The 24,253-nt window shown below is 37.7% G+C and overlaps 1 protein-coding gene across 5 annotated transcripts in view; it reads right to left on the bottom strand.

The window, feature by feature from the left end:
• The window catches only part of CDC14A (cell division cycle 14A), a 171,842-nt gene that overhangs the window by 73,122 nt on the left and 74,467 nt on the right, over window positions 1–24,253 (bottom strand). For all 5 annotated transcript variants that reach the window (XM_025365449.1, XM_025365440.1, XM_025365429.1 and 2 more), the window contains exons 5-7: window positions 23,163–23,242; window positions 7,526–7,592; window positions 4,682–4,744 (exon numbers count right to left, since the gene is read on the bottom strand). In XM_025365449.1, the coding sequence (XP_025221234.1) occupies window positions 4,682–4,744; window positions 7,526–7,592; window positions 23,163–23,242 (210 nt within the window). The remainder of the gene's footprint in view (window positions 1–4,681; window positions 4,745–7,525; window positions 7,593–23,162; window positions 23,243–24,253) is intronic.

Below are 24,253 nucleotides of genomic sequence, written 5' to 3'. Positions count from 1 at the left end.
TAATTTAATTGAATGTTCAAGCTCTATCATCTTCATTATTTTTCCCTAGGATAAAAGGTCAACTTTTATTTTTCTGAACTAGATTTGAAATGGCTAGATTTCAAAGGAGTAAAAGTTCTCAAGGTTCTCAAAGTATGTATTCTTTGAGAATACCTTAAGAAGCTGTTGGAGAAGCATAAATGTTTTGACACTGATTCTTAGAGGAAGGTTTTAGACCATCGTCTCACAGTTACTTTTCTGGACTTTCCCAGCATACCTGCCCAAATTTCATCTGATTGGGGCAAATGTAAGGACAACAGCTTGGTAAAGCACCTGGAAAGACCACATTTTGGAAGATACTTTTGCAAGATGGAAGCCAACACCTGGTGTTGTTTATCAACACTTAATACAATGGGCCATTTTTAAGTCACACGAAAATAAAGCAAGAGCTTGAGGTATCTCACCTCGAGCTTTCTAAATAGAACAGGGCTTTGAAATTAACTCTCATGTGAACAACAGATCACATGAAGCAAGGAGATATAACCTAGGCTTCACGTCATACTGATGGACTACGACAGTACATTGGCTAGCCTGTCCTTGCAGAATCCACACTCTAGCTACATGTGGCTACTATGCACTTGAAATATAGCTAGTCTAAATTAAGATATGCTATAGTATAAACTACACACTGGAGGCCAGGCGTAGTGGCTCACACTTGTAATCCCAGGACTTTGGAAAGACAAGATGGGCGGACTGCTTGAGCCCAGGAGTTTAAGACCAGCCTGGGCAACATGGAGAAACCCCATCTCTACAAAAAATACAAAAATTAGCGGGACAACGTGGCATACACCTGTGGTCCCAGCTACTCTGGAGGCTGAGGTGGGAGGATGGCTTGAGCCCAGGGGGTCAAGGCTACAGTAAGCCTAGGTTGCACCACTGCACTCCAGCCTAGGTGACACAGCGAGACCCTGTCTCAAAAAAAGATAATAAATAAAAGAAATAAACTACACACTGGGCTTCCAAGGCTTAATTCAAAAAAAATGTAAAATACATACATCATTAATAATTTTTATAGTGCTTACATGTTAAATGCTATTTTAGGTATATTAGTAAATATGTAAACAACATATTTACAACAAGTAAAATGTATTATTTATTTCACTTTCATATTTCTATTGGACAGCACTGCTTTAGACCCTGGAATTGCAGGAGGAAGATGGATATAACGTTTTGCAGGATAGGCAGAGGTTTATCTGTAGACTTTACATAAGTGTTTCCCAAATTCTGTTGACCTCATCACTAGAAGCATTTATAACTAGCACTCTTTCTGTAAGATTCCCCTTTAATCTCACATAGAGATACAGTCTTACTGGTTTAGGCCTTTTGTTGTTGTTGGGTGTTTTTGGTTTTTTTTGTTTTGTTTTTTTTGAGCCATATCATTTACTAAACATACTTTAGTAAAGAAGTGTCTTTGAAAAGTTGCATCTTGAACATCCCCTAATCATCTAAGGTTCACAGTCTCACCAACTGCTGTCAACAATAAAATTTTGCTTTGAAAACTACACTGCCTTCATTGGAATACTGACTTTACTGGAACTAATAAAATGTATGAATTTAGCTATTCCACAAGTTCACCAAATATCATACTCACTAGAACAGGGCAAACAGCAAGAGAAATCTGACAGGAAATGACTGGGCCCACAGATTGTCAGAAAAGAGTTCCTTTATTCATTTATTCCTTCAGCAAACATTTAAGAAATCAAGAAATTAAAATTTAAGAAATACCTACCACCTGCCAATCACAATAGTGGTTTTCTATTTTACAGGCTTTATAAAAGAATAGATAAATCACTCTCAAAAAAAGAAATTGTTTGACAACATTTTCCAAATGTTCACCAAAACTGACTGCTCCCCTCCCATCACCTAAATGGTTGTTGTCAAGGTGAAAGCATGACTACCTTCTTGTCAGATTTTTGTTTGTTTGGCTGGTTGGTTTGCAAGAATAAAATTGTACTGTCTGCTTAAGGTTTTTCAAGATTTTTTTCAACTAACCCTCAGCATCACCATTAAAGTTAGAGAAAAACGAAGGAAGGAATAAATAAAAAATCCACTAGTTTTCTCCTTGAATTGCTCCTTCTTCTCTCTCACCCCTTCCAACTCCCTCCCACCTCCGTCTCTGCTTTAATTGGCTTTAGTGTTTGGCTGTATATTTAATAATTAATACAATGGGCCATTTGCATTCTTCATGCTCATATACATGGGGCAGAGATCCAGGTTTTGGGGGGCTCTGAAACTTACCTAATTTGAGGGTCCATCTTAGAATAAAAAATTATTGACACAAAATTGGGTATAGGACTGTAAAAGGTGCCCATACAAGTTGGGGGTTGAGGCTCTCTAAAATTTAAGCTTCGTTAGTTTCAAAGTAAGTCACCTCTGGTCATATAATGTAGATACCTACATGTGTGGGCTAGGGAGCGTCTTACTATCATTTGTTTTATTACAAAGATGGATTTTATTAAAGCACTCTTCCATATCCTTTCTTTTCAACAAACATTATAGAAATCATTCCAAGGTAACTGGTATAGCTCAATTCATTTTTTAAAATGACTGCATAACATTCAATGATTCAGATGTACTACAAGTTGTCTGACCTTCTTTCTTATAAGTATATATTCCCTTTGTTTCTAATTTTGGGATTTTAGAGGGGAATGGTTTTTTTTGTCACTACTAAAAATGCTTTTATGGTATTTTTAAAAACTCTCTTTGGGTTTTTTTCATAAATTGCATTAAATGTATTAATTTTGGGAAAAGTAGCAGCTTTATGATGTTAAATCTTTCTATCCAAGAACAAAGTATCTGTTTTTCTATTTGGTCATAATTCCATCCATAGGGAATTTGCAACCTAATAAGGAAAATAAGGCTTGTACGCAAATAGCCATGATGTAAGAAAAATGGAAAGTACAAATTGTAACACATGAAATTGGCCGGGGGTGGGGCAGGAGTACTCCAGAGCCGAGATCTAATCTGTGCAGGATTTTAACACAAACGAAATGGAGGAGGAGGTTCAAGGGATGGGGATCTGGGAAAAAGCAAGCTCAACCAGGCAACAGGGATATTCAAGAAACAGTAACTAAGCAGTTCAGAGGAGCTGGAACACAGAGTACGTACAGTGAAGAAACAGGAGATGCGGCTAGGAGGGTAGGCTGGAGCTCATCACAGCTAAGAATGCCAGGACAGGAGAGTTTATCCTCATTTCAGCAGGGCAATGGGAGAAACAGCCAGTTTGCAGCCAAGAACAAGACAAGCAAGATGAGAACCCTATTTTAGGATCACTCAGGTGTGTGTAAGGCAGCCTGGGAGGAGAAGGGCCGAGCTCAGTTAGAGAACTATTAAAATGAAAGGTCCACAGGAAAAGACGTGAGACCTGAGTCAGAGGGAAGGAAGTGAGAACAGAGAGGAAAGACAGATATAATTAATACATCCTGTGGCACCAGTAGAAGTGATCCAAATACTCACTAGGTTAGGGAGGAAAACAAAGCAATGTTTCTAGCCTTGAGCCTGGGTGCTCAGTAGGATGGTAATGCGGTAACACACACAAAGCAGAGGACCATGTTTGGGTAAAAGATGATCAGTTTATTTTCAGATATGTTGCATTTAACATGGAAACAGAATATCCAAATAGCCATATTCTAGACTAGGGCCCCAAATGTGAGGGCTGTCCTTATCGTACTAAGGATAGAGATAAATTGTATTACTCCTCTGGGGAAACCCAACAGATGAATTCACGTTCCAAGAATGTTGAACTACTCACATTGTACAGGCTTCTCATCTTTCAGAAAAAGTTAACGACCTCTAGACTCCTTATCCTACTCTTCTTCAATATCTCCTTATAGCACAACCCAGCTTGGAGATAGCCTTTGCCTACATTTTGAGCGGTCAAGACATTAATCAAAAGTTTTGTAATGATGCCATGGGGAAAAAACATTCAGTCAACTTTTAGAACTAAGTAAATTCAGCCATATTTCAAAATAAAATTTATACAATCAAAAATATTATAAGGCGGCTGGGCATGGTTGCTCATGCGTGTAATCCCAGCACTTTGGGAGGCCAAGGCAGGAGGATCACTTGAGCTCAGGAGTTCAAGATCAGCCCAGGCAACATGGTGAAATCCTGCTTTTAAAAAAAAAAATTAGCCAGGCATGGTGGCATACACCTATAATTCTAGTTACTTGGAAGGCTGAGGTAGGAGGACGGTTTGAGCCTGGGGAGGCAGAGGTTGCAGTGATCCAAGATTGTGCCACTGCATTCCAGTCTGGAGAAAAGAGCTAGACGCTGCCTCAAAAATAAATAAATAAATGGTACAAATTGTTTTATTTTAAATAAAATCTGATTTCTAAAATAAAAGTAACATAATTTTACTACCCTACTTAGATTTTTCTTATAAATTTAAGGTGCAAAGGGATTGTCAATAAATATTTGATGACAGAATATATATAGACATGTTGTTTTCCCAAAATAAAATTTTGATGACTCCTGATTCAAAGGAAATAACCAAGGCTGAAAGGACAAAACTGACCACTATGGAAAACTCCAGAATGCTTTTATTTAGCACCCAATCAATTTGCAATACATGAGTGTGACGGGGAAAAAAAATTAATCAACATGAAATTATGTTTTGTAAAAAAAATTTAAATGTACAAACCTCGTAATGTTCATATTCATCCACATCAAACGTCTCAAAGTCAAAAAATCCATGTTGTAATCCCTAAAAGCAGAATTTGAATTAGTTTTTCCACGCTAAATTGATAAACTCTACTCATCATTTCTGGAACTCCTACTTGCAGAAATGATCCTCACTAATCTGAACAGATCGCTTAAACCTTTGATTTTTAATGCATATCTAGAAATCTTTTTATAACACTGGTTATACTGCATTAAGACTGTCTTAGAAGTGGAACCAAAAAAACACTTAGAATAACATGAAAAAAAGCCCCACAAAAGATGCCTTGATTTCTAATTTACATCAGTTTTATATGTAAAATTATATGTATAAAAAATGAAACAAAACAAATTCATATTTAGAAATTGTTGGGAACTAGACGTAACTATAACAGAATATATCATAGTGATTAACTTCTTTGTTAGGAGAAGAAAAATCAATTATTCTTATGAGTTTCTGTTTTCTTTTTATCATATGAGATATTTAGCCCCCCAAAAACCCTGCATTTTTTACCTTTTTTTTTCTTCCAACCCATAAAACTCTTAATATTTCTACTTAATAGGCCCTTATTTGTTCCTAAAACTCTACCTTGGGAGAATCTGTTTCATGATGATAGTTTCTGACAAAGTAGGATTATACTTGACTGCTCTTACAATTTAAAAAAAAAAAAAACTTGGTATTTTTATCACAAAGAAAAACTTCATACTCCTTTTTGTAACTAATGACTTAGAACTTTTAAAAACTATCCAGCTAGCTCAGATCTAATATTTTAAAGAGAACAGAGAGTCTTTTATTTTATAAATCATGAAGCTATACGGATTACAACAGAACACAAAACCACAGGTACATTTAAAAGTTACATGATCAAGTCATTAAAAATAGAAAAAGAAACTAGCAAGCCAAGCTCCAATAAATCTATCAGTGTTTTTTCAAAACACAGAACATGCACCATCTGCATCAGAAACACTTAGCGTAATTCATATTAAAGAAGCCGACTCCTGGGCTCCACCCCAGAACTATTAAATCAGATTCTCTTTGGTTGGGGCCCAGGATCACCTTGTCAGCACAGCTTCCCAGGTGATTCTTATAAATGCAAAATTCTGATAACACTGGTTTAAACAACCCCCACAGAATAAGCAGAACAAATTATTTAAATTAGTCCATTCTTAAAAAAAAAAAAAAAAAAAAGAGTTCATCCATATGCACCTTTCCCGACATAAATGTGAGAAAAATATACACTCTGAAGTTTTCTCTGTATTTTCAAAGTGTTTGCTTATATCCATGTATAGTAGTTCACATAACATGGAATATAAACTATACTTATGACAATGCCAATACATCAAAATCAGAGAAATGTGCTCCCTAAAAAGGCAAAAATGTCACCATACTCTGTATAGGTTCTTAGAAGGGTACTACTCATTGCCACGCAAAAATAGCCCAGAACATGGTGCCTTATGTAAGAGAACAAACGTACAGGAAATGTCTCAGGTGCTTAAAGACATGCTGCACAATCTATCAGATCCTCCAAAATGCCATCTATCTTTGAGTTAACCCCAACATTTGACGAAACAAGTTTACATACCTTTCCTCTACAACAGGAGGGATAGCACAACTTTCTATACTGAGTTATGGTAGTTATTACCATAATTACAGGTAGCGATATTCCAGTCTGAACTCTTTCTAAATTTTTTAAGTATTATAAAACAAATAGCCTGTACCAGATGGTACAAAATAATAATAGTGATGATAAATAAATTATTTTTTCCCTCAGGCATATTTTCCAAATGCTATAATCAATGGTTTTATGTTGGGTAATGTCTCCATAGAAGTTCTTAACTGGTATTACTGTAAGTGCATTTTGGCAATATTGATGCAAGAGTGAGCTAGAGTATCTCTGTAGTTGTTTAAGTGGAAAGAAAAATATTTGAAAACTATTTTAAAGTTTGATGGGGTTTAAATTCATTTTAAATGAAACAGAAACAACCATGTATAAAATGGGTAGCACATTTATCACACCAATTTTCTCAACTCAAAACACAGCAAAATCAGTTTTATATTACATCTGAGAAATGAACTAGAATTGCTACTGATAATATACTTATAGTCCATGTAACATTATTATGCATGTCCTATGATCAACAGGTTATGCAATATGTACATTTCTGACTGATAATAAATCATGGTTATACGTTTGAGATGGAATTATGTACTTTGAGCCCTCATTAGAATTTACAGGATAGCTTGTATAACTTCTCAGATTGTGAATTAATGTTTCTAAAACATGTTCCGAGAGCTCTCAGAAATCTTCTAGTTTAACTTCTCCATTATACACAGAAATAATTAAATAACTCTGACTTGGTTCTCAAACTTTGGAGTGCATCAAATCACCTGGAGAGATTCGTCAAATACAGACCGCAGGGCTCCACCCCCGGAGTTTCTGTTTTAGTGGGTCTGTGGTGGGACCAAGCAGCATAGGAGAACAGTGGCTTAAATAACGTCCTGACTCTCCCACACTAAGATCAAGCCTGACAATGAAGCTAAGCATGTGACAAAGCAATGTCACAGGCACTGCAGCTGACAGTGGCCGTAAATCTGCCCTGGAACACAAACAGTTTAAATGACAAAAAAAGGCCCCTTCCACTCCCTCCTCCCAGCTTTTCCTGGTGTTTGTATTTTACAAATCAATCATCCTTCAGGAAGTGAAAAGCCTTCTACTTACTGGTTCCCCTTTCTTCCCTCCAATAACAAATAAGGATGTTGAGATTATTCCTTTCTCATATTTTTTTAAACTACTGTATCAAATACAGCAAGGAAAATTGTTATTACCTTTCTGATTCCCTGCAAACAGTCGAGAATGGTGAGATTGTAAGTGCAATTTCCAAAGGAAGCATCCCTATAAACATAAATAAACTCAACATTAAAAACTTGCATTTAGAACATTCAAATAATAAAATATAACACCAAAGTCAGCTGGAGATGTGCTTGTTTGGCTTCAGAGCTACCAACATGGTAAACTTATATAATACAGTAGATCATACTAGTTAACTACTACACTTAACTGAAGCACTTCTGAAATTGCTTTAATCCAAGAGGCTGATTTAAGAGCCTGCATTCCTGAGTCTGACTGCCTTGGTTCCACTTCCAATTTGGCCAGGTCCTGCACAGGAACTTAAGCAAGTTATTTTACCTCTAGGCTGAATCTCAGTCTCCTCATCTGTGAAATGAAGTTAATGATATTAGCTAGCACTCATAGGACTGTTGTCAGATTATGTTTTTTAAAATATGTAAAGTCCTTCATATAGTGGCTGGTACATAGGAAGCATTTCATAAATATGATGCCTGTTATTATTATTATTATTATTAACAGTGAATTGGACTGTTTGATTAAGTAAAACATTCATCATTGCAAGAGGTATTCTGGCAGAGGAAGAACCTCCTGTGAGGAACATGATAAAAACAAGCATAAAAAGATAGGAGAGACAATGTATGTAGGTCAACGGAACCTAGCAGGTGTTTGGATTAAATGCCATCCCTCCCCTACAAATAAGAAAAGAAAAGAAAGAAAACAGGAAAATGTACTCGGGCTTCCAAAAAATCTCCTCCGAGTCGCTGGGATCCATGAGAGCTTCTAATGCACCATGAAGTACTCCTTCAAAAGGAGTGGGAACCTACTCCGGTGAAAATTGAGTGCTTCATACTTTATTTAAGTTTTTAGAGCAATTTAGCAGACCTGCTTTAGGCAACATAAAACTAAAGTATCAAGTTCAGGTCAGTTAAGCAAGAACTGGCACCAGAGCTTTAACACTACAGTGTTCCAAGGTGTCCGAGGTAGGAAACTTGACCTCAAGGCTCCAGGCTCTCTGCCCAGCCTCCACTGCTGACCCAAGAAACAGAGCAGGCAGACATCTCTCCAGACAAAGTCAAAGGCACACATGGCAGCCATCAGGAAGGGGCCAGAAGACATTCCAAAGGCAGAATAGACCTTCAAGGGCTTTAAGGTATAATTAACATAAAACCAACTTTTACAACCATCCAAGGTCACTTGAACCTATTGCTGCTAAGCCATGAAGTAAAATGTAACTTCATCATCCCTGAGTTTCAGCATCCCGAAAGCCTAACATAAAACTAGGAAGTTAGCAAAGCAACGTAACAGAATGCTTAAGTCCTGAAACTTCAATTATTCCAAATATTTAGGTCTCATTTCAGAAGGAGGGTTCTTTGTTCTTTTGTTTTTAAATATCATCTGAACTCACATGTCAGCGAAAAATAAAATAGCCCCCTTTTCAAATATCTTATAAAAATGAAAACTATATGTTAGAAAGCAAAATTTAATGGGCTATACCAGAGAAAAGAGTGACTAGAGATCTAAGAAAAATATTAGCTTATATAAACAATCATAAATTCCTTTATAGTCACTTGTCTTTGGGGTTCAGAATCTCTGTGCCATGGACGCTCAGCAACCTGAGGAAGCCTGCAAACCCATTTTCTCAGAATAATGTTTTTAATGCATAATCTAGGATTAACAGAAAACTATTTCAATTACATTTAAATAAAGTTTAAATATGTATTTTAAATATATTAAAATACAAATTTACAATACCCCAAAAGGTACTTTTTAAATTAATATGTTATATAACAAGATCTAGTGGCAAGTCTGATAACTGCTACTATAATTTTAGAAAGGAATGAGCATAAATAATATTTTAAGAAATAATAACTGTAATGTGATATTAAATTGTCACTTATATTGCTAATGCTACTACAGTTTATTTACAACATATATAATTGCATGTAACCTTATAATTGATAAGGTAAGGTCAGTAAAAATAAAGATATAATTTTTTTCTCATCTAAGTTCACTGACTCCCTGAATTCTCACCACAGACCCTAGATTAAAAACTACTGCTTTACGTTTTTTAAAAGGGGGTAAAATTTTCTTTATATTTAAAAAGAGTAAAAAAAATTATGAGAAGTAGAGGTACCCCTTATTCTTTCAAGTATTATCTTCCCACCCCTAGACTCAGCTAAACAATGTCACTAATGTAAGTTACCAGAAAAAAGTTCCAGGCCTGTTCTTTGTGAATGTCTGCAAAGTATGGTGAGGCTTTCATGATACCTCCTACCCCATCACAGCCACAATTGTTACCAGTGACAAAAAGCAGAACTCTGGTGACCTGGTGGTCAAATCTGCAGGCCTCCAAAGCTGGGAAGGAGAGTTAACATGCCATCTCACAGAACTAGGCAAGTCAGTCACCGCAGGCTGGAAAGGCACACAAGTTTACAAACTGAAATCTAATAATGAATGCAATAGAATTTAGTCATATCCTCCAGATTGAGAAAAGGAGATGGCATGCCTTTTTTGAGCACCTACTGTGTCAGGTAATTTAGATGCATTAGCACATTTAATCCTCATGACAGCCACGTAGTGCCAACAGGTTCCCAAAATCTGCCCCAAAGACTGGACAAGAAAGAAATGGCTTATTAGTGGCATGTGGCTCATACATAGTCACAGGAGAATACTATAACAGTGAAGGGACACAAAAACATGTTATATATTCTCTGGGGGAAAAAAGCAAGAGAAGGTAAAGATGGAAGATTGAATCCATGCATCTACCAAACCTCACTAAAAGGGTATTCTTTTTTTTTCTTTGAGACGGGGTCTTACTCTCACCCAGGCTGGAATGCAGTGGTACGATCTTGGCTCACTGCAGCTTCCACCTCCTGGGCTCAATTGATCCTCCAGCCTCAGCCCCTGAAGTAGCTGGGACTACAGGCACAGGCCACCCCGCCCAGCTAATTTTTGTATTTTTTTGTAGAGCCAGGGTTTCACTATGTTGCCCAGACTGGTCTTGAACTCCTGAGCTCAAGTGATACACCCACCTCTGCCTCCGAAAGTGCTAGGATTATAGGCGTGAGCCACTGCACTTGACCAAAAGGTGAATTTTTAAAGGCTTTTGTTTTTTAAATGGAAACCAACAAAGATGAGGAGAATAAGAGAAGAGACAAAATAATAAAATCTTGAAAGCTAGAAATCATGTGGATGAGTGGTAAATAAGTTAGAAGACCAAGAAAACTGATAATGAAAAAACTGAGAACCAGTTGGGCACAGTGGCTCATGCCTGTAATCCCAGCACTTTGGGAGGCCAAAGCAGGTGGATCACCTGAGGTTAGGAGTTTGAGACCAGCCTGGTCCAACACAGTGAAACCCTATCTCTACTAAAAACATAAAAATTAGTCAGGCATGGTGGCGGGCGCCTGTAATCCCAGCTACTCAGGAAGCTGAGGCAGGAGAATCGCTTGAACCTGTGAGGCAGAGGTTGCAGTGAGCCAAGATTGTGCCACTACACTCCAGCCTGGGCAACAGAACGAGACTCCATCTCCAAAAAAAAAAAAAAAGAACAAACAAACAAAAAACTGATAAACAACACAATTAATACCAGGGAAGTCTCAAAAGGCTTAGGAATTGGCAGCACTGCGTTCTCCTGAAAGTGAGGATAAAGGAAATGACTAAAATAAGATTGAAAGTCCATTTAAGAGGAAACATTGCCTCCCATTTTGTAAGTCAATTTTCCCTGTTGATTTTCCTCAACTCACCAATATAGTCAGGACCATCACAAAATACAATGGTAGGCCCTAGGAGGCAGAAAGATACCTGCCCCACATGACGTTCAAACTTGGAACTGGAAGATCCCTTCTGAGGAATTGTTTTCACCTGCATTATAGCATGAAATGGAGGTCAGGAGTTAGGAAAACAGCAGACTACTGGCCCCAAAAGTCCCCTCCTACTCTGAGGTTATACCACTATTCAACACCATCGATCATCTCTTTATCTCTCTTCTGGATCCTTTCCAACACAATTTAAACATTTTCAGATCCTTACTAGCTTTAAAAATAACAAGTCATCCAAAACTTTCCAAGCTCCACATCTTCCTTCAGCTTCCATCCAGTTTGGATTCCTCTTTAAAACAAGATTTCTCTAAAGAATTACTCATTTTCCTTTTTTTTTTTGAGACGAAGTCTCACTCTTGTAGCCCAGGTTGGAGTGCACTGGCGCAATCCTGGCTCACTGCAACCTCCACCTCCTGGGTTCAAGCAATTGCCTCCTCCTGAGTAGCTGGCATTATAGGTGCCTGCCACCATGCCCGGCTGATTTTTGTATTTTTAGTAGAGACGGGGTTAGACCATGTTGGCCAGGCTGGTCTTGAACTCCTGACCTCAGGTGATCCGCCCACCTAGGCCTCCCAAAGTACTGGGATTACAGGCATGAGCCACCACGCCCAGCCTCATCTTCCTTTTTAAAGTGTACAATTCAGTGGGGTTTGATATATTCATAATGTTGTACAACCATCACCAGTAATTCCAAAATATTTTTACCACCCCAAAGAGAAACTCTGTACTCATTTGCAGTCACTCCTCATTCTCCTTCCTCCAGCCTCTGGCGATCCACTAATTTATTTTCTGTCTGTCTGGATTTACTTATTTTCAACCCAGAGAACATTGTGCATGCATCATCTTACCTAATATGTCAGCAACAAGTAACTCCCTACTTTGCTCTCTTGTCTTGGTTCCTGGATTTTCCTTCTACCCTCTAAACACTACTTCCAACCTCCTTTGCAAAGTCATCCAACCTTCACTTCCCAGTCTTTAGAAGTCAAACCTCCTCAAGGTTCAACTCCAGACCAAAATTTTTCTCACTCCATACTCTCTCTAGACCAGGGCCTCTAAAACTTTAGTGTGCATTAGCATCACCTGGACAGTTCCACAAATACAGGCTGCTGGGCCCCACCTCAAGTTTCCAATTCAATAGACCAAAGGCAGGGCCTGAGAATTTGCATTTCTAACAAGTTTCCAGGTGGAGCTGAGGCTGCTGCTAGAAAGACACATATTTTGAGAATCATTGCCCTAGATAGCTGCATAAATTACCATCTATCTACCAATGACCCTCAAATTCATCTCTCTAGCACAAACTCCTCTTAACGCTTCAAAAACAGCACAGCCAACCACCTACATGGCATTTCCATTCGGGTGTCTTAAAGACATCTCAAACTCACTATGTTAGAAGAATCTCTTGAATCTGCTCCCACCCCCTAAAAAAAACAACTGCAACGATAATCCGGTCTTGCAGCACCCCCTGTCTGGGTAAAAGCTCCCACAGTCACTCAAGCTACAGCCCAGAAGTTCCACCTTTCTCTTTCCTCTTATCCTATCCCTCACTACGCACCATTGGTTTTGCTTCTTAAATATCTCTTGAATGCATTTCACTTGCCAATTCCATTGCCACTGCCTTCCTACACCCACTCTTAGATTTTCTAACGGTTTTCTTAACTGAAGCCAGAGTGATATTTTTAAAAGGCAAATCTGATCTGGTCGCTCTTCAGCTATAACCCCTCACTGACTTCCCATTGCTCTCAAGCGAAAGTTCAAATCTTCACTGTGGCCACAAGGCCTGGGGGTATCTGGCCCCATCCTCCCTGAGCTCCCCAGGTAGCCACTGGGCCCTTCCCACAGAACCTGTGCATCTGCAAGTCACATGTTCTTCCCACTCACCCTCACCTTAGGTTACCCTCCTCAACCTTCAAACCACTGCGCCCGGCCACAATTCTTTCTAAATGTGACTTCTGGCATACTAGTCGACTTAACCATACAGCTATTATACAGTGATTATAAAAATCCACAACTATAACCATAGGAGGAATGTGCAGTCAATAAATAGTTCTCGAATGAAAAACTAAATGGATGAATGAATATTTAAATAGAAGGAGCAATTGGGACTTGTTGTTTATTTTGTGTTTAGTGTTTATTTTGCAGAAAAACAGCAAGAAAAAAATTAAGTTTAAGAAAACTAGAATCAACATCCACAATTAAATGTTAAAAGAAAGAGCTTGTTTCATTGGTGCCTCAGCACTGTCTTATACAGGCTCTCAAGAGTCAACTGTTAAATATTCAGAAATTTTGAGAGCCCAAATCAGGAGTAGTAAAAGTATTTGTATCATGGAAATCAGCAGATACTTTTTATTTATAGAGCCAGTTTACCAACATACCACTGCTTGTAACCTGAGAATCTAAGAAATCACTCAGAATGAAGCAACCTTATAAATATTAATAATGAGAGATGAAACCAGAGATGAAAGAACATATTTACACAAAATAAGAAAGCATTTCTTATTATGAATAATGAAGTTACTCAAAGAAGAAAGAATGGAGAACAGAAGCACAGCGTCTACAATGTGGAGACTACATTAAAAAATACAAAAAGAGATGATAGAAAAGGGACTAAGAAATTTTGGAAATGACTATGATCTACAATTATCTTAAGTCCATGATTCTCTAAATTCTCCGGGTAACAAGTAGTGAGGAGGTATGCAAAAATTGCAGAGCAATGGGTTGGAAAGGATCATGAAGGTCATCTAAGCACCCTTATAAGCACCGAACTGAATCCTATCCTCACAACCTCCACAGGATGATGAGCTTCTTAAGGACAGGAAACATGTCTTTTATGTCTGTTGGCCCAGAGTATAGTACAGTGTTGGGAAAATTAGTATGTTATAGATGTTGCTGAATGAATTAATACAGGAATAAATAAATGATCATTACCAAGAGTTCATTCAACTTATGCCTAAACACCTCTGGTGGCTAAGAACTATTGACCTTTTAAAGCAAAAATGTGGCCAGGCATGATGGTTCACACCTGTGATCCCTTTGGGAGGCCAAGGCAGGAGAATTGCTTGAGCCCAGTAGTTTGAGACTAGCCTGGACAATAGAGGAAGACCCCTTCTCTACAAAAAAAAAAAAAAAAAAAAAAAAAAAAAAAATTTAATTAGACAGGAGTGGTGGCAAGCTACTCAGAAGGCTAAGGCGGGAGACTTGTTTGAATTCCGTTCAAGGCTGAATGAAGTGAGCTATGATCTGGCCACTGTACTCCAGCCTGGCTAACAGAGTGAGACCCTATTTCTAAAAACAAATAAATAAAGTAGAAAGTATATAAAACAATTTTTAATTATGAGCTATGTACAGTAGCAAAAACACTCTAGATCATCACTGTCCAATGGAAATAGAATGCCATCCTCAAAAGAGAGCCACATGTATAATTTTAATTTTTTTACAACCATATTAAAATAAAGTTACAAGAAAAAAGTAAATTTCAGTAGTGTGTTTTGTTCATCCAATATATCTAGAATATTCTCATTTCAGCATTAATCAACATAATTATAAATGATATCTTACATATTTCTTTTATATTAAATATTTTTATTTTGAGAGAGAGGGTTTCACTATGTTGTCCAGGCTAATCTCAAACTCCCGGCCTCGGCCTGGGACCACAGTTGTGAGTCACCACACCTCACCTTTTATACTACATCTTTGAAATCCAATATGTATTTTAAATTTACAAACTATCTCAATTTGGACTAGACTGATTTCAAGTGCTCAATAACACATGTAGCTACTAGCTAACATACTGGACAGTTCAGCTGCAGACTATATTGTACGTGTACTTCAGAACCAGACAATACCCAAAATACTTTATACAACTGTCCAAAGTACATCCTAGTTTCCACCCTCTGAACAAACCTACGACATATATGCACCAGCTACAGTAAAAGAAAGAGCTTATAACACTGAGACCTACAAGACGAAACTGTGCTGAGAATTAGTAGGGAGGACAAAACCATCTCCCATTCATGAAAGAGCAAAACCACATGCCTCAGGAGGCAGGGTCCAAAGTTGAAAGTGACCTGTACCAAAAAAAAAAAAAAAACAGAATCTCAGCTTTTCAGATTTAACATAAGGCTACACATGAATCATTTTGCTCATCTAAAGAAACAGAGATATGTGAAAATTCAATTCTAAGTCATGGCTTAAAGGATCACCTGAAATCAGCAGAATAAAATCTGTCTAGCACTAGCAATAACACCAGAAAAATAGACCAAGACCTGTACTCTGGGCATTTTATCAACATCTGACTGGCACCCATTTAACCACTAATTTTTCTATTCTTTTTTTTTTTTTTTTTTAAATTTCAGAGACAGGGGCTCATTCTGTCACAGCGGCACAATCATAACTCACTGCAGCCTCAAATTGCCGGGCTCAAGCAATCCTCCCACCTAAACCTCCCAAGCAGCTAGGACTACAGAGGGGTGCCACTACCCCCGACTAATTTTTATTTGTATTTTTCTGTAGAGACCAGGTCTTACTATGTTACTCAGACTGGTCTCTAACTCAGGGGTTCAAGCGATCCTCTTGCTTCACCCTCCTAAAGCACTGGGATTACAGGAATGAGCCACCCCTACAGTCAATAATTTTTCTTTAAAAATAAAAATAATGGCAAATTGGTTTTAATCCAGGTATTTAAGAGCTTTTCATAATATTCAACAAAATAATAACTATTACTATGTTCATTAAGGTAAGTGACTGCAATCTTATTCAAAACCATCTTTATCAACTAAGGCTACTGGAAATACACCATAAAGAGTACAAAATCTTTGGCACCAACCGTACTTCATTAAGTTTGGTAAAACTGATCTGGAACCCTAAAGGTAGGAATAAAAAAAAAAAAAAAGTAGTCTGAGCGAATTTTCGCAACACAAATCACTGAAGCACCTTCTTGTTCCAGCAGATAAAAAACAGAATAAATATAACTCAACCTCCATGTGAGTACTTAATGGGTCATGGAGACATCGACACTTGTTTCTCTTCTCAGATCCTGTATAGCAGTGCTCACTTAGCACTTTAACAAGAAAACTCTGACAAAGAGTCTTTTTCACGGGGGTACGACTTATTCTAAATATGCCCCAGCTGTTAAGAATGGATCCAACAGTTTGGACTGGAAAAGCCATCGATTTTCAACACTCAGGAAATTGGCGCATCCTCACTAGTCAAAACTAATGCGAATTAGCTTCCAGCATACCAAGCACCAAAAGCAAAAGTTTATTAAAGATCCATGGGGCAGAAATGACCCCAAAGATCAAGACTGAGAAACAGCAAGGAAAAGCTGAGAGTGAAAGGAACATCTTAAAACAGGATGAAATATTGTTTCCATAGTTTGGATACTCAAGAGGAAAGCAGGAAAGAGGTAAAGAGAACTTTCCCTTTGAAGTACAGTTAATTGCTAAACAAACTTCGACAAAAATCACAATATCATATTTAAGCTAATAAAAATTTGGTTCAATGTTTTATGTAAGGGAATATATTTTATGATTACATCTAACATCTGCCAGCACATGTTTATGAAAAAGGAGGCAGCCTGATGCCAAGTCCTAAGTGGTTGACCTTTTTGAGCCTTTGTTTAAAGATCTACAGTGATTGACCCTTTTGAGCCTTTGTTTCAAGACCTACAAGTTCTGGCATGCCCAGAAGATCTAAAATAATTACCTTTGAGATTTCCCATTAAGACTCAGCCACAGAGCTCAGCGACTGGGATATCACTAAGGGTCATCCCCCAAAACACAACAAACACCTCCCTCAACACAAACACTATGCATCCATTTTAATGACAGATGTCATTAAAGGATTGCCAGTGGGAGGTGTGTGAATCCTCTGTTAGAGAAGATTGTCTGGCTTCACAACTGCAAGAAAACGTGCATATTCCTGTTCACATTAAATAAAATACCATTATTTGACAAGCCATCTATTTCCAAGACTCTCAGGAAACAGCACCAAAAAAAAAAAAAAAAAAAAAAAAGGTTCCACAAAATGCTAGCGTACTATTCTAATCCCAAGAGATGTTTTTTGTTCCACACAGGTGTGGATCAGGAAATATGCCTCAGAGTGTTTCAGAACAGGAGTTCTGCTGGATATTAAAGGAAAGTATGGGGCAGAAGGAAGAAAATCAGTACTTTGTAAAATTCTGGGCCAGATGTAGCGGTACATGCCTGTAATCTCAACTACACAGGATTTGAGCTCAAGAGTTCGAGCCCACCCTGGGCAACAAAGTGAAACCTCCATCTCAAAAAAACAAAAAGAAAAAAGAAAATTCTGGGTTTTACAGAGCTAAACAGGTTACTTCATTACTCAGAACCATTCAGAATCTTTAAAATGGAAATTTGCTTTGTAAATCTCCAAGACAGAGAGTTTAATTTTTTTTTTTTTTTTTTTTTTTTTTTTTTTTGCCATGACACATCTTACAGAGCAGGGGTTCTCAATCTTGACCACACATGTTGGAATCATATATGTAGTTTTTCAAAATCCCAATACTCTGACTTCACCCTTGACCAATTACAGCAAAATTTCTGGGCACAGAGTCTAGGGATCAATAGTTTTTTAAAGCTCCCCAGGTATGTAGATAAGTTTGACAATCAACATAACTTTGAGAAACACCTGTAAATTCTAGCCTCTTCTCCAAGCTTTAGGAAAAAACTAAAGGCACAGGACATCCAATGTTCAACCAGCTTTATTCCATTAATGTCAGCACATTACCGTACCTAACCTTGCCTCCAGACTTAGTCATTATTTTTCATGCCATGCTCTCTGTATATGTCTTCAAAACTAGGTCCCTGGATGTTATTCATTCCCTGTTTAATTGTATATGTCATTTTATTTTATTTTATTTTATTTTATTTTATTTTATTTTATTTTATTTATTTTAAGATGGAGTATTGCTCTGTTGCCCTGGCTGGAGTGCAGTGGCACGATCTTGGCTCACCACAACCTCCGCTTCTCGGGTTCAAGCAATTCTCCTGCCTCAACCTCCCGAGTAGCTGGGACTACAGGCAAGCACCACCATACCTGGCTACTTTTTTTGTATTGTTAGTAGAGATGAGGTTTCACTATGTTGGCCAGGCTGGTCTCGAACTCCTGACCTCAAGTGATCACCCACCTTGGCCTCCCAAAGTACTGAGATTACAGGCATGAGGCACTGCACCCGGCCTATACATCATTTTAAAAACTGGCTTTGAGCAGATTTAGGAATCATAACCAATACTGAAAAACTTACCAACCTGATACATGTGGACCAATAAGCAAAGAAATAACCATAAAATGAATTTAAAAGCACAAGAGACATCTTAAATAAGTTGTACAATTTAGATTGGTTATCTTTTCATGATTTATGGGACTTTAAATTTTCACAGATACTGTCTTGTGAGCACCCAAGAATGTAGATTTGAAAACCCTGCCACTGACTGCCATGAAAACAATCTGGATATTCCACTAAGGGTCACTGGTCTCCTGGGGCTTCAGATAAGCTGAGATTAATATGACTTTGTTTGCTCAATAGTATACACTGTAATTTAGTAGTACACTGAAAGGAAGAGAACCTAAAAAGATTCATACCTGGTTTGTCAATTCAAACTCTGCTGAGTCTGACCCCAGAACTAAAAGGCCTCTTGATCCCTTGAAGGCCAGCTGCCAAGCCAACATTGAAGATAGATGACTCAAAGAATCAAAGAATTAAGGTAGATGAAAAACACCCCTTTCCCCTGATTTTCAGCTAAAGTCACTTTTAATCAACATATTGGCTATTCTCAGTAAAAGTGAATACATTTTCTGACACAACTACCCTATAATTCAACGGAACACCCTAAGACTGACTCACAAGTGACATCACAACACTCGTTGCTGTCACACAAGCCAGAAATTCAACTATCTCTAAAGTCGACTATACTTAATTTAATCAACAATAGGCAGTAAAGCTACACACTTCTCATTTTTTGTTAATTTTAACTAGGTAAATAGAATCTAAGTAGGAATAAAATCAGATCATCCTTTTGGTTATAATAATGTACCCATACCATGAACTTCATATTATATACCCTACCTAACATAATATTATACAAAAACAACCCATGCCATACTAATAAATAAATATAGCACCTAAAATCAGTGCCTAAATTGCTGTTCTCCAGTTTTCATTCTAATATGAAAAGCATTACATGGGGCCTATCCCTAACATCTTCTCTCACCCCCTGTTTCAGAGTTAAACCTCCTTTCTCAGTATTCCCATAACACCTCTCTCCTAACTCTAACAAAGCAGTGTAACTGTTTTACACACCTATACATGTATACAGACTATACACTGAGCTTTTCTGCAGCAGGTACCAAGTTGTTCTAAACATCTTTAAATCCATAGGACTATCACAGTGACTGGCACCAAAAAAGCAATAAATATATTTTAATATACTTGCTCCCTCAGGACAAAATAGGAAAAGAACCAACCACAGCCCTCAAGAGTCAGCCATGCAAACAAATAATTAAAATACAAGGTATTGGCTTTAACGTTGTAGGTAGCTTTGTAATACATAAAATGTAATAGGGACTCACAGGCAAAGGACCTGCCAAGCCTCTCCAGAAAAATGAGGGAGGCTTTACGGAAGTGACTACTCAGAATGTTTGCAAAGTGAAAAAAATTTGAAAAACAACATTATTTAAATTCACAGTAGCCATAAAACTCTTTTATTAGAAAGAAACTAAAATACATAGCACAAATGGAAACACAGACATTTCAGTGAAAAGTGTATATGAACATACCAACCACACCTTCAACAAGCCTTCAAAATCATTTTTTATTATTAAAATCAAATTTTAAATAATAAAACAATTACATTCAAACAGATATTTATTTAAGGCTTCTCATTTTTAATTAAAAGTGCTAATATATCAGCAGTTGAAACAATTTAGACAATGAAGACAAAAGTGTAATTTCATAAGAAATGGGATTTTTTTTTTTAAAACCTAGTTATAATAAAACTCAGATTATAATGAAGGTCAATGCAATGATGGCTGCCCAGAATTTAGTATGAGGATGATTCTTGATAGGAGTCCATCAGTCTTAGTTGGTCTGAGCTGTAGACTAAAAACAACTCACATCTTATCTTAGCATAATAAAAAAATTAAGTTTTCAGAAAACTAGTAGTATTCTTTCAACTAAATTCTTCACTGAATTATAAATGCACTACTTTGCGGTATTTTCTGTTTCAAATGTATGGTTTATGAAGAGTATAGATTTAGAAATGCAGCTTAATGTAAATACAACTCTTGGTATCCTAAGTTATCAAAAAGATAGAACTTAGAGTTACATTCAAGTGCATACTTTTAGTAGGAAATGGGTGCATATCTTCATTTACTTATATGTGCATAAAGAAATTCTAGGCTGATATCAAATCAACTAATACCAGAAGTTACCTGGAAAGGACTAGACAGATGAGGATCAAGGATGGGAGGGAGAAATTTCACTTAAACCTTCCTATAGATTTTTTAAGTTTCTGAACTGTTAACGTATTTATATTTTCAAATAATTTGAGTGAAAAATATTTGAAAAAATAGGTTATCAATTTACTATTTATGTAGAATTGAAATCAATTCTATGTTAAGTAGTATTAATTATCTTACTGTCTTTTCTTCTATTCTGGTATTATTATTTAAAAATTCTAGTTCTCAACCGGGCGCAGTGGCTCACACCTTCATCCCAGCACTTTGGGAGGGTGATGCAAGTGGGTCACTTGAAGTCAGGGGTTCTACAGCAGCTTGGCCAACACAGCAAAACTCCATCGCTACTAAAAATACAAAAATTAGCCAGGCATGGTGGTGGGGGCCTACAATTCCAGCTATTGAGGAGGCCGAGGCAGGAGATTCTCTTGAACCCAGGAGGCAGAGGTTGCAGTGAGCCCAGATTGTGCCACTGCACTCCAGCCTGGGTGACAGAGTGAGACTCTGTAATAATAATTATTATTACTATTATGTTATTAACAGTAATAATAGTACAATGCTAACAACAAGAAAAACAAAAACCAAATATTGCACTAGGCAGAAGGATAAATTTATGACTTCATTGATCCTTAGTTTAGACCTGAAGCCATTTTACAGATAAGGAAACTGAGGCTGAGAGAGGATAAGTAATTTGTCCAAGATACTTATACTTACTACAGACAGCAAGAAGCAGAATGAGGCTTCGAACTGCTTCAAGTGTCTCTGCCTCCAAAGTACGTACTCCTAACCACTTTGCTTAGAACTTAGAATTATTAGCATTATTACCCCTTTCTGAAAAAATAGGATTATATTTTATAAAGGACTTTCAAAGTATAGGAGCCATTAGAAGTGGAAGGAAAAATAAGCTTTGTCTTCACCATTAAAACTCTCATCTACATTATCTGTCATTTCTTATCTGCCCTTCCACAGCTGATTACCTCAGACTCTAGGTTGCTTCAGGATAGTTTCTTCTCAGGGTCCAAATCCCACTGCCTTACTCCTTGACTTCACTTTAATTAAACACAGTTGGTGTTGCTTCTTTCCTCCCCATGTCTTACCCTAACAGTTACCTCTTGTGATCTCAGAAGCAGAGTGAGAATCCTTTGACTCTTAAGGGATTTAGTCTTAATGTATTCATTCAAATATTTACTAAAAGTGCTTTTAAGTATAAGGCACTGGGGCCTGCCCTCTGAGACTTTATAGCAGAATGAGGAAGACAGACAAGCAGAGTCTTCTCAGTCACTCCCATTCCTTTCTCTAATTATGGTAATATAACAATAATAAGCAATAAGCAATACACATGCTTGCAGATTTGGACACACAAGCAAAAAAGGCAAATATATTAGAATCATTCACAATTCTAGCAGAGGTAAGTGTTATGGGAGTTTTGATGCATGGTCCCTTCTACTTTATTTATTTGAGAAAGAATATCACTCTGTCACCCACGCTAGAGTGTAGTGGGGCGATCTCAGCTTACTGCAGCCTCGACCTCCCAGGCTCAAGCAATCCTCCCACTTCAGCTTCTCGAGTAGCTGGGACTACAAGCATGTACCACTATGCCTGGCTAACTTTTGTATTTTTAGTAGAGACAGGGTTTCATTATGTTGCCCAGGCTGGTCTCAAACTCCTGGGCTCAAGTTATCCACCGGCCTCAGCCTCCCAAAGTGCTGGGATTACAGGCATGAGCCACTGCACCCAGCCCCCTTCTACTCTTTAAATGAGCTCAAGTTCACCCCAAATTTTTTAAAGATCTTCTTTTGATGATACTTAGAAAATACGGTAATGAGAGAAAGGCTTCCTGGGGATGTCAGTCAGATTTGTGTGCCAAACTGGTGATTTAGGGTCCCCACTAAACAGTGCTCCTGAAGAATCTTAGAAGGTCTCATTCTATATCCCCAGCCTCTGACATGTGGCCAGAGCTCAATCACTGCTCATGAAATGGAAGAATGAATGGATGAATCAATGATGTAGATTACTGAAATCCAAAAAATCTTGACATGGTTATTAGCTTATACATCGGGCACTCTTTGTACTTTACATAAACTGTAAAGATATAGAAAGGATTCAAGGAAAAAAATAAATTCCTACAAGAGGAAAGCTATTTTATTCTTGCTAGCTAGGGGGAAAAAACTTTACAAAATGAAATAATAAAAACTACCATCTCATTTCATTCCATATAACATCACCGTTATCATCTTAAGACAATTAAAAAACACTACGACCCAACTCTAAAGTATCCAGCTCTGTCGCAAAAGTCTAACCCAAGTCTCACCAGGAGTTATACCTGAATGGAAGATAGGGGGGCGTTGAGCCAGATAGGAGTGCTCTGTAGGCTTCTTCTGGTGTCTTCTTTAAATAGATTACCTAAGACAGATAAATAGCAACATTTAGAACACCAAAGAATGACACAAAACTAATTACTCACCAAATTTGCATTTCACTTCCTCCACTTTGAGTGACAACTGTTACGGTGAGAGTGTTGATCTTTACAAAGCAATAATTTACCAACATTTCCTTTTCAGCATGAAGCTGAGCAGCAGCCTTTGTCTTCTCCATGGGTAAGCTTAGAGACAGAGGGCAGATCCATGAAGAGGCCATTCCAGGCTCTTTACAAAGGCACGCTGAACAGACACAATGGCAGGGACAGTTGTACCCTCATAATATACCATGTGCTCACCAAAGACCAACGCACACCTCCTTGACCTTCATCAAAGATCTGCCATGAGTATTTCAGTGCCTGGTAAATCCTGAAAGATTTCTCACAGTGAGCACAATACCCATGGGGTATCTACTGAATTTTCTGCCTACTCTGAGGAAAGCCAGTGTTGCTCTCTAAACACTCAATAAAATCACAATAAAAATGGGGGAAAATGTGTATAGGTAAGAGTATTGGAAAACAGATTATCTTAGATTTTGATACCAAAGCTACTTAAATCCCTCTGGTCCAACAAGATAAACTAATCTTAAAGACACAAACAAAAAAGGAGCCCTTAAAACCAGTGAACAACTCCCAGGTAATATACACAGATACTGAGTATATAATATATGCCAGGCACTGTACCAGGTACTGGCACCTCCCTTAATAGAATTTACCCTTGTGGGTCAAAGACAATAATCAACAGAAATAAATACAGTCTAAGGTAAGTGCTGAAAAGGAAACAAATAGGGGCCTGGAAAGGGGCTACCTGAGTCAAGATATTCAGGGAGGGGTGTCTGGGTGATGTTAAGGGTGAGATCTAGAGGGGAAGAGCCATAGGAAGAGCTAAGGGGAAGGAGGAAGGGCTATCCAGGCATGAGAATGACAAAGACAAGGCCCCTGAGGCGGGAAACAGCTTGGTGAGTTGGAGGAAAACAAGGTCAGTGTGGCTAGGACTG

Source organism: Theropithecus gelada, chromosome 1 (assembly GCF_003255815.1).
Source record: "Theropithecus gelada isolate Dixy chromosome 1, Tgel_1.0, whole genome shotgun sequence".
In the NCBI taxonomy this organism is placed as follows: domain Eukaryota; kingdom Metazoa; phylum Chordata; class Mammalia; order Primates; family Cercopithecidae; genus Theropithecus; species Theropithecus gelada.
The sequence above is the reverse complement of the archived record's forward strand: the minus strand, read 5'-3'. Positions and strand labels throughout refer to the sequence as shown.